Source organism: Gymnoscopelus microlampas (genome assembly GCF_963454915.1).
Source record: "Gymnoscopelus microlampas genome assembly, chromosome: 10".
Classification (NCBI taxonomy): Eukaryota; Metazoa; Chordata; class Actinopteri; order Myctophiformes; family Myctophidae; genus Gymnoscopelus; species Gymnoscopelus microlampas.
In genome coordinates, this window is record NC_139947.1 from 21,346,018 (window position 1) to 21,358,240 (window position 12,223).

Genomic DNA, 12,223 nt, shown 5'->3' on the forward strand with positions numbered 1-12,223 from the left:
AATGAAAGGTGTTCAACTATAACGGGTGTATGTATGAAAGGTATAAAACAAAGGGCCTACTGCCTAGATCCAAAAAGAGAATTGGTCAACTACTGACTGTTTACACTGAAAGGAACTACTTGGGTAATTGTAGATTGGAATGATACCAAAAAACACTAGCTGCTCCATTATCAACATCTTTTATATTATTTGCAGCGACGTCACAATTAGTTCTAAACTCGCATTATGATTGGCTCAGACGCATTGTAAATCTTTCCAAATATAGAACTCGGACCTTGTCATCTACTGTATATTGTATCGTAGCAGTAACCACCGCCAACTCTGTTAGTGAGGCTAATTTTGCCTACCTGTGCAATTAGCCATTTTAGCTGGAATGTCACATTCCACATTTTGTCCAGATTAACTGTCAGAATAAAACTCTGACAGCCACCCATTAAACCTAGTGCTCAACTAGAAAAGTGCGCTCCTCTAAGCGCAGTTCTCCGGCAGGATGGGTTGCTTACCCAGGGCTGTGTCAATCGTGGGGTGCAGCTGTCAGGACATGAGGAAGCTGCAGGGGAAATAGTTTGTACGACAGGCTGTGCCCATCTTTGGTGGAATTGAAAGCGGTTTTGGAAGTCTATAGAGGCCCTACATGCAATTAGAAATTGGGTATGAATGGATGTTGCGTTCATGATTGGCTATATGCTGTTTTTTAAGAAATCAGCCCCGTCCACAAATTTGTGGAGGCAATTAGAGGCAAACGATTCTGCCTAATTTGTTTGAAAAACTAAATCATGTTTTGGCAACAGTGACATTTGTAGCATTTGGGGTGGAGGTTCCTCCTTGGCCTACTGGGTGAAATGGCATCTGGCCCTATGTTGTTTAGAGGCCCTTCGATGTGTGATAAAAATGTGGGTCAGATTGGACGTTGCGTTCAGGATTTTGGGCATTTTGTTCCTGGACATTTTGGAAGCCAATCATAATGGAATAGGAACAATTCTTAATTATTTAATAATTAATTCTTGATCACATGACTCCAGAGATAATGTGTACCAATCTGCGTGTGTTTTGGACAAAATCTGTAGTAGTAGCAAAAAGTGTTTTGAAGAAAATGCAAAATGGTTGAACATCTTGTCAGCTGTCAGGCCGGAATGAGCATGGCATCATGATCCAAAGCATCCAGGAAAAACATTTTGATTGTACGACCTACAGTTCAAGAGTTATAGTCCAAAACGTTAAGTGCCTGTTATATCACCACCATAAGGTCAATTTGAAAAAAAAAAAAACATGGGGTGGAGGTTATTCCTTAGTTCTTCCCTGGCCTGCTGATCAGCCTAATTGTGCAACGTCTTAGGCCGATCAGTCCAGCGGTCGCCACACACAGAGGAGACAGGGGCAAAAACATAATCTCCACTTCCGGCCTGGCAGAGCTAACTATAACAGAGTAGGTCTACCTAGAGTGATGAGATGAAGGCATAGAAAAGGCATAGAACGTCAAAACCCAGGAACGCTACCACTGCACCCTTACCAAAATGCCCTTTCATGGTGTTGGCAAAGTAGTGGTATATGAAAACCAGCAGGAATAATGACACGGCAAGCATGTTGGTGAATATGGCCAGCTGTACATCTGTCACCATTGCTAATAGCTTGTTTTGACTTCTCCGCTTGGTAAATCTAATGGAATCTCAATCTTCCAAATAAAGAAGTAAAAATCAAGCCAATGGAATTCAATACAATGAAATTACATGCGAATGTAATTGCATCAGTAAGAAACAGTTGAGTGCTGTTCAGTGCACTAAAGCTTAACACTGCAAACCTCAAAGAGTAACAGAGCTGCGCCATCATCAGCTTTTATATCAGGGGCGACGTCACAATTAGTTCTGACCTCAGATTGGAGATGCATTGTCAATGTTTCCAAATATAGATCTCAGCTCATACCTTTTACCTTACCTGCCTTCTAGCAATGGTCGCTGCCGATAAAACATTGACAAACTCTGTGTGAAGCTGATCTGTAAAGTATTAAAGTAATTTAGATAAAAGACGTGACCAGCACAACTGTTATTGAATAGAAGCAATACCATAATACCAGCAGTACTCAAAAATCATGGCCTCTCTTACCTGTATGATGAGACAGCCTGTTATCAGCCAGCAAGCCATAAACTCTCTGCAGCTCACTGCTCAGCCTGTCCTCTACCACAGATTTGTCTGAGTGTGCGACCATCAAGAAAAAACATTTAATAAATGACAAATAAAGTAAGGGACCAAGTATACTTCCTTCCATGGTGTCCCTATGCAGGACACCAAAACATTTGTTTTCACTTGAGAGAGTCCCATTTGAGTACGGTTTACAAGGTATGACCTCACCCAGTGCCATCTCATTGAAACTCATTGCTCTCAACTTTAGTGATTAAAATACCACAATGTACTGTATCGCCTTCTGTACATCCAACATGACCATACCACAGGGGAACTGCCTTCCATTCCGACATCACACTACTCCGACTAGTGGCTTCCGTGTGCGGTTAGGGTTAGGTATAGGGTTAGTTAACGTCGGAAAGGCGACATGTCGGAAAGGCGACATGTAACCATACCACAGAACTTTCCATTATTAACCTCTTCCCTAATTCGATCAGTTAGGTACAGTAAGCAAGTCTCCGTTGTGTGCGCTTTCCTGAAACCTGATCGGAACTCAAATTAAATATTGTTCTTTGTTATAAAATAAATCTGTCCCTGAACAAGCCTTTCCATTATGTTTTGACAAAGCACTTAAATTAGAAACCGGTCTATAGTCATTTGGGTCAAGTTCTGTACACTACTGCCCCATCGTTGGAAAGTGCAATGGAAAATCTGCAATCTGCTTTCAATGTGGTTCAACAGAATCTTTGTAGATTGAGACTAGTATTGAATTCAAGATCAAGCAAGAAATGTGATGAGGTACCACAGATTGTCACATAACAGAATTAACCAATTGTAAGGTCTCAACTTACAAATATTTGGGTTTTATGTTGGAGGAAAATCTGTCGTTTAAAACTCACATTGAGAATGTTGTAAAAAAGCTCAGAGTGAAGTTGGGTTTCTTTTATTTTTAGGAGGAAGGATCTGGTTCGTGCAACATTCTCTCATCAGTAATTGATTATGGTGATATTCTTGCTATGAGATGACATCACCATCACCATGATATGCACGCTAACGCATCCTCCTTGAAAATGCTAGATTCTGTCTGTGCAGCACTACTCAGGTTTTCGGACACATCACTGCATGTTGTATGAATTGGTTGGTCTTCCTTGCAAAATCGTTGAATGGAGCATTGGTGTTACACGAACGGCCTTCTTACTTGTGTTCTTTATTGACTCCAAGGCCCACTGGTGTTTTTAACCAGAGATCTGATCGGAAAGTTCGTGTACAAAATTCCCACTTCTAAATAGTCTTTGGTGAAACTGCTTTTAATGTATACAGCATCATCTTGGTGTAAGCTACAGAATCTTGAACTGAGTTCTCTTGTTAGCATGGCTGTTTTTAACCTGTCTGCTCATGTCCTGGCATTAAATCTTTATGTTGGAGGAAAATCTGTCGTTTAAAACTCACTTTGAGAGTCTTGCAAAAAGAGTGAAGTTGGCTTTATTCTATAGAAACGGACACATCACTGCATGTTGTATGAGAAGGTTGGTTGGTCTTCTTTGCAAGATCGTTGAATGGAGCATTGGTATCACTTTCTTTTTAAGGCTATGTTGCACAAACGGCCTTCTTACTTGTGTTCTTTATTGACTCCAAGGCCGACTAGTGTTTTTTTTTTTTTTTTAAGATATTTTTTTGGGACTTTTATGCCTTTATTTCGATAGGACAGTAGGCTGACAGGAAATGGGGAGAGAGATGGGGGGGAGACACACAGCAAAGGTCGTCGGGAACGGGAGTCGAACCCACGACACGCTGTCAAGCTGGATTACCAGCATATCTCTGCTGTCCGGCCAGAACCAGCTAACTCCAAAATGGTAATTGTTCAGGAAATGAAAAACAAAATATAAATTTTTCAGAAAATGAAGAAAACCTTATATTTTTAAAACAAAGCAATACTGCCTCATCAAACTTGGTATTGTGACTTTATATATTATCAGATACTTGCATGTGTCATTATATTATCACCACTTTACCCAAATCCAGCTCAAGTGGAGTTAGGAGGTTTTGTCCATCATTGAGTGGAGTTAGGAGGTTTTGTCCATCATTGATAAGAACAGCTGACAATGAATCTCAAAGCTCACAACACATCACAACGCATTGCGAGCTTGGAGATCAGCTATTTATGGTGTGCGCCATCCTCATATACTAAGTATAGATCAAGCTGAATACTGTACTTAAACAACTTTTATTTTAACATGCATTGGAAACATCCATGGATCTAACTGTTACCACTGTTGTTATTCTACAGTTGAGTACAACAAACAATTCTGCCTCAATACTCAATACTAAATGTATTTAACAAAAGCAATCATGACACACCAACAATAAATAAATGGCATATAAATTAAAAAAATACATTCATGAATAATAGAATCTGTAGCCTATCAAATCTGTAGCCTACTGCACTAACAATAACAACCACAGTTGCATTTACCTATCCATCAACATTTTATTATTACACTGTTGTGTGTTGTGTGTTGCCTAAACCTTCCAGTCTGGGTTGGTGAAAACACCCCACAAAACGGTGACCAGAGCCGAGAGCAAATGACTGTTCACTTAAAGTCTCTGCTAAAGGTGGAGGGTAAAGCATGAATGCAGTCTGACATGAGTGATATTCAGTCACATCCTGCATATTGGTTTAACGCTGAAATTACACAGTGAAAACAGTCCAAATTTATATCTGACAATTGGTCCAAAAAAAGTCTGAATTACGTTTTTTTAAATCTGTAGTATTTATATTTGACAATTGGCAAAAACCCTGTATATATAGTATGCAGCAGTGGAGAGCATGAGAGGATGGGGGAGTTGTTTGTTTTTGACGGACAGTTTGAGGATCCAATGGAGTTGGGAGTTTTCGTCAGAGGCGCTTTTTAATACTTTTCATAGGTTATTATAAAAAAAAACTTTACACAGATGTAAAGAGGGTTCAATAGCATTGATTTATGAAAAAAAAAGAAAAAAAATGAAAATGGAGTTAGCTGGTCCCGGCTGGACACCGACGATATGTGGTATGCGCCTGGACCCCCACTAGTGTTTTTAACCGGAGATCTGATGGAAAGTTCATATACAAAATTCCCACATCTAATAGTCTTTGGTGAAACTGCTTTTAATGTATACAGCATCATCTTGGTGTAAGCTACAGAATCTTAAACTGAGTTCTCTTGTCAGCACGGCTGTTTTTAAGGACTACTGTAATTGATCACTAATGCAAAATGATTTCTCATAACTTTCACATAGTCTGGCTTTAATGACGGCCATCCAATCTTCATTTATCAAACTCAGTCGGGCAGGTTAGCACTTTTACAGAGTATAGACAACCCGATAAAGAAAGAAAAACTTAAATCAAACATTTTGTGCTCAAGGCACACCAAAAGGCAAGTCAAAATCTCAAGGTAAATCTATATAGTCATATCACGCATAATAGCGTTTATGTGTAATAAGCGCGTTTTTCTTTACTAATGCCAAATAAGAGTTGACAAACAACTATGTTACTCAAGAAACATAATTCAATAATTAATTTGAAACTTACTTCAAAGCAGCACCAAAACCCATTTGAACCAGACAGATCTCAAATGCCCCTAAATTGGAAAATGAGTGTACAAAACTCTTCTTTTACTTTGGCCCCCTATTGCAAAATGGCTTAAAATGTTTTATTACAATGGAAATGTAAAAACAAATCAATCAAACAAACAAACATGCATGCAATTTGCAACTAGACCTAGACAAGTCTTCTAGCTTGCCAAAATAAATTACCCCCCAATGTATTGATGATCTCTTGTATAGTATTGTATGTCTTGAGGAATTGTATACACAGGACCACAGGGCTTTTTGTGTAATCCTTTTAACATTATTGTATAACTGTACCTCTGTACCTTTTGCAAACTGTTAATAAAGTATTCGATCAATCAATCAATCAATAGGTGCCCCTCTTTTTTCCCTCTACACCAAATGTCTGCCGAAAATACAGGCTCACAACGCGCCACGACACAAAGCTTTGTGAACTTGCAGATCTGCAATCTTTGCAGAATGTTTGCCCCAGAATAGGGACGTTAGGGTTCATGTTGTTAAGGCTGAGCGGCTGTTGACAGTCTGCTCATCTGATATTATTCTTTTCAGAAACTCAGGACATTATGGGATACAGTTTTGGAGTAGGCGGGCTCTACCAGATGGCACTGATTCAAAATGGAATAGAAACCAGGCTTTCGACTGGTACTGCATAAAGCCTGGTAATGCGAGGTGAGGCAGGAGATATCTCTCTGTTTGGCAGTTCAGCCTGAGAAAATCAGAGCATGACAAAAGACAGCACCTTTCTGCTGGTTTATTTAATGGTCTTTTTTGGTTCAGATCTTTAGATGTAGGTCATTGGAATTGATGACGTAAGATGGGTGGGTCTGACCACATGAGACTCGATCTAGGTTATACATGCCACAACTCGCCATTTGTGACGTCATGAGGTGACCTTGAGTGGTTGATATATTTAGTCCTTAAATAAAAGGCACGTCACAACCATAGAGTTCTCAGAGTGTAATCTAGTCTTCGAGTTACGGAACAAAACAGAACACAAGACAAGTAAAGTTGTCTACAGCAACCTTCAATTGGTTAGACAATTTGTAAAAATGAATGAAAACCAGTTTTTCCAACTAAGCTGCAATGATGAGGAAAAAGCACCGTTACCACCTGACCCAAGAAATGCTGTTACTATAGCCATCTCCCCTCGCACCTTATTCAACATGGTATCAGAGAGCTTGATTTATCAGAATGAAGGAGTAGAGAAATACATAAACTATCAGGTGGAGCATGAAAATGAGATCATGGCCAGAGGAGATTCTTTTCCATTTGTGAAGGCATTAATGAGAGTCAACCAGAGGCTGAGGGAACTCTACCCAGACAGTGAGGAGTTGTTTGACATTGTCCTGATGACTACCAGCCATGCCCAAGTTGGAGTCCGAATCATAAACAGCATTAATCATTACAATTTGACCATAGAGAGATTTTGCATGACTGCAGGGCAGAGTCCCATCGGCTACCTGAAGGCTTACAATACCAACCTTTACCTTTCAAAGGACCCTGAGAAAGTCACAGAGGCAATTAAACATGACATTGCCGCTGCCACAATGTATTCACCCGACTATGAAAGAGAGTTGAGTGACATCCAGTTGAGAGTGGCCTTTGACGGAGATGCTGTGCTCTTCTCGGATGAGTCTGAGAGACTCCTGAAACAAGATGGCTTGGAGGGGTTCTTTGAGCACGAGAAGAAAAACGAGGACATTCCTCTTGCCCAGGGTCCCCTGAAGGGTTTTCTGGAAGCCCTGGGGAAACTCCAGAAGAAGTTCTATGCTATGAATGAGCGTAATGACTGTCCCATTCGCACTTTCCTGGTCACAGCCCGCAGTGCAGCCAGCTCAGGGGCCCGTGTCATTAAAACACTAAGAAGCTGGGGCCTGGAGATTGACGAGGCTCTGTTCGCGGCTGGGGCCCCCAAAGGGCCGCTCTTAAGGAAAATAAAACCCCACATCTTCTTTGATGACCAAATGTTCAACATTCAGGGGGCCAGGAAGATGGGAACCATCTCTGCACATGTACCATATGGGATTGGACAGAATTATCATTAGCAGCAGACTGGCCTGAGTTATCAGCAGCAGCTGGCTGGACAAACTTATCAGCAGCAGACCTATCAGATGCATTCGGCACAGTGAATGATCAGCTTCTCCTGAACACCCTTTCTGACCTTGGCATCACTGGGACTCAAGAGTGTCTCCTACCTGACTGTTGGGACCTACCAGGTCAACTAACACAGGAATGTTGTCCGAGCCTTCTCAAAAACAGCCTGGACGATGCTCCACACGTCTTAGACTCTTTTCCCTCCTGGCTCCCAAACTGTGGATCAAACAACACTCTCCTAAGTACATTCACTCACAGAACAAAGGAAATGAAACCTCGGACTGGATAGGATTCATTGCACTGGTAATGGTCGCTGTCAATTGTTAATAAGGCTAATTTTGCCCATATCTGTACAATATCCACAGCAGCTAGAATATCAGATTACATTTTTTGTCGCTACTGTGCTATGTGAATGCGGCAAGTAAATGCCTTGCATCCAACAAAGACCTTTTGTGTTGGTTAGCAAGCAGGCAATACTACACCATTTACAGAGCCAGTAGAGAGGCAGATACAAATATTAGCAAACTAAATGGTAGACAAAACAAACCGGTTAATGAAGAATTACAACACAAAATGTACTATAAACATGCAGATCTCCACCAGGCCTGGTTGCCTTCCCACTCCAGGGCTGAAACAGGTGACCTTAAGCAGATGGCCTGGCGTTTCCTCAGGTCCTGACGGCTGCAACACATGACTTACAACCCTGGTCTGTCCGGGTGGCCTACTCAGGGCTGTGTAAGTCAAATATTACTGGTGAAAGTTGCTCAGTCAAATTTGGGCTTGAGTTAAAAATATCAAAAGTAAATACTTTTTAAAAATACTACATTATTAAAAAGTACAAATAACATTTTCTTTTTAATATCAGTGCATTGCTGTATTAAAAATGTTAGACCATTTCTAAATAGCCAATCTACAAGCTCACAAAGCGTCGCGTTACAAGGCATTGTGAGCTTGCAGATCTGCTATTTTCACTATATTTGAGATAGGGCTTACGTGGTTAATTCGGTTAATTCAACTACTTTTTCCCTTCCTAGAAATGTAGTGGAGTCAAAAGTACAATATTTGTCTTTGAAATGTAGTGGAGTGAAAGTATCCAAAAATACAAATACTCAAATACTTGTACTTAAGTACAGTAAAGTAAATGTACTTCATTACTGTCCACCAATGCTCCTCTGATATGGGGTCACCAGCCTCTTATTCTCAAGTTCAACTGACATTAGGGAGTTTCCACGGGAGACCAATACATGCTCCTTCCCGACGTCGGGAAATCTTCCGGTTCGGACAGGCTTTCCGAACTATTGTTTGGCGAGTCCGAGAAGAAGTTCCGAGACCGCCCCATTAGAAGTTAAGAATGACGTAAATTTGAAGTTGTGTCACCTCCCTTTCAGAAGAAAGGTTTGGACGTCGGAAGGAGAATGTACTGTGCTTACCTCACATGGTCCCCCGTCCCTCCCTGCTGATGGATCAGACACCTCTCACAGCCAGGTAATGCGTGTGAACAATAGCTGTTGCTCCGCCCCTAAACACTCACCGACTAGATTAACTGCCGTCTGTTAGTGGACTCGGCTATCCCTCAGGAAACAAACTTGACCAAACTGACATGTTTAAATAGCTAAATGTTCATTAATGTGATTGTATGTATTTGTATATGGCAGTTGGATATGAACCAAGACAAATTAACCTAACAGACAAATAAAGTATATTAGAGATAATCAGCAACAATATTGTACAATTGTGATGTGATTAATGGTAGATAAATATTATATATTAATGTTAAAGAATGTGGAGGATTTTAAGTACTTAGGGCAACATTCCAGAGCAATGGAGAGTGTGGAAAAGAGGTGAAGAGGTGAAGAAACGAGTGCAAGCAGGTTGGAAGGGGTGGAGAAAGGTGTCAGGTGTGATGTGTGATAGGAAAGTCAGCAAGAATGAAAGGAAAGGTGTACAAGACGGTGGTGAGATCTATGTTGTATGTTTTAGAGACAGTTGCACTGAGGAAAGACAGCAAGCAGAGTTGGAGGTAGCAGAGACTAAAATGTTTGAGGTTCTCTCTGGGAGTAACTAGGATGGATAGGATGTTTTGAAGATAAAGCCAGAGGCCAGATTGAGATGGTTTGGACATGTACAGAGGAGGGATAATGAGTACATCGGTAGAAGGATGCTGAGGTTGGAACTGCCAGGCAGGAGGCCTAGAGGAAGACCAAATAGGAGATTTATGGATGTACTGTCGTGAAAGAGGACATGACGTTAGTTGGTGTGAGAAAATAGGAGGCAGAGGACAGGGTGAGATGGAAGCAGACGATTTGCTGTGGCGACCCCTGAAGGGAACAGACGAAAGGAAAAGATCATTAACAGATGTGTTTTTCAAAGATAAAACAAGTTCAAGTATATTTAATATGATCATACAATGTACATATTACCAGTAATTACATGCTTGACCAAATCAACATTGCAAAAAGAATGGCATAGTGACTGAGTGATTACATAAAAAAGTTAGAAAGGAGAAAAAAAATCGCACCCACTGTGGTGCCTGCTCTGTTTGACGAGTGTGTGCTGATATTCAGACGGTACTACTCTGTTTGATGAATGTATGCTGGTATTCAGGCAGTACTACTCTGTTTGAGTTTGTGCTGGAATGTATGCTGGTATTCAGGCGGTACTACTCTGTTTGAGTTTGTGCTGGTATTCAGACGGTACTACTCTAGTTGGTGTGTGTGTGTGTGTGTGTGTGTGTGTGTGTGTGTGTGTGTATCCAGACAGTACTATTCTTATTTGATGTGTGTGGGCTGGTATTCAGACTACTCTATCCCGTATGAGTTCCCTCTCCTCATTGGATAAAATTGGTATCCCGACCTGAAAATGCATTTTCTACTTAAGAGCTGGAGAGACAGGATGACTCCCGTTACTGAACAAACAAACACACTATAGGAATGATTACTCAGGGTATAGAGCTATTCAACAATTTGAACAAAAATCAACAAAAATCATTTAAAATATTTACACAGGTTGGTCCTCCCAAGACACTTTCTTGTCCCTTTTTCATTACATGAGCAAACCCTTAGTTGTCTGATATGTTGCATACAAATAAAAATGTAGTGGGTGGTGTAACACAGCGTGCAGCGCAGCACAGCTCAAAAGGCAACGTGGCGACAGAAGAAGGAATTCCAGGAATATCATGTATGGCTTATGTAATCTCAAAGATTTACTGTCACTTAATAAAGTGTGAAGAGTGGAATTTTACCATTCAGCTGCTTTGCAAATTATAATGCAAGTGATCTTTGATTCTCTACTTAAAAAAAAACACAAATTCAAAAGTTTTGTACAATCCCCTGTTGGTGGCATTTGGTCACAGACGTGGGTAAAGAAATGCATGGAGGTTCTTCCTTGGTCTACTGACGAGGACAAGAAACCTGGTGCTGATCAGGTACAGCAGTTCAGCCTAGGACTCACAGACCCATTTGCCTCCGACAGAGCCCCATGTAAAAACAAAAACAGGATGTAGATATCCGACCAGTCTGTGAGTCTGTGACATCAGTCGTCTATGACTTATCTATAATATATCTATGACGTATAACTCCAAATCTGGGCAAGGCTTCTTCCATTTAATTTTAAAATGGTCAACAAATACACACGATAGTTACACACGATAGTTACGCAAGAGAAAGAAAAGTCGATATTATATAACATTTTAATTACAAAACAGTAGCCTAGGGCCTCACTGTAGTAAAATATCTCTTTAGACATAAGAATGTGAAGAATTAGTGTGTGGGTTAACTTTTCTGTAGGCAAAAAAATATAAAAAACGATTTGAAAAAAGGTACTTCCTTGGCCTATTGACAGTATGCACAAGAAATATGGCGCTGATCCGCTAAGTAGTTTGCGGGATTAGTTCCACTTCCTTGGCCTATTGACAGTATGCACAAGAAATATGGCGCTGATCCGCTAAGTAGTTTGCGGGATTAGTTCCGAACAGACAGACAGAAACAAATAAACCAAAGACAGACAGACAGATGTTTGTAGATGTCTTGACTCTTACAGAGCCTATATACATATGGTGGGTATACATATGGTGGGGAGAACTCACTGACGGGCACTGGGGCCTTGCCCTCATTTCATCCACATTGAGGCAAACCTCATCACAGATCTTTTCTGTGCATTCTGCTGAGGAATGCCACAACCAAAGTTAGCCAAAGGAAACCTTCACACCATTATTGATTCTGAGCTTTCAGTTTGTCCTATACTGCTCAATGGAGGTCCTATTGGTCTGAAACCTTGTCTCCGAATTTATTGACTTCGATTATAAAATTAAAGTTCAATGAAAAAAACAATGTGACAAAATGGGTGGCGGTACTTCCTTATGGCCCACTGACTGCATGCACAAGACTTTTTTGGGTAAGAGCACACC

General features: G+C 40.7%; 1 protein-coding gene across 1 annotated transcript; it reads left to right on the top strand.

Moving 5' to 3' along the window:
• Positions 1–6,773: 6,773 nt before the first annotated feature.
• Positions 6,774–7,769, top strand: LOC311054134 (cytosolic 5'-nucleotidase 1A-like; the record flags this gene model as incomplete). The annotated part of the gene is made up of 1 exon (XM_084070013.1): positions 6,774–7,769. One exon carries the CDS (start codon positions 6,774–6,776, stop codon positions 7,767–7,769), a length of 996 nt encoding a protein of 331 aa, XP_083926139.1.
• Positions 7,770–12,223: the final 4,454 nt, after the last annotated feature.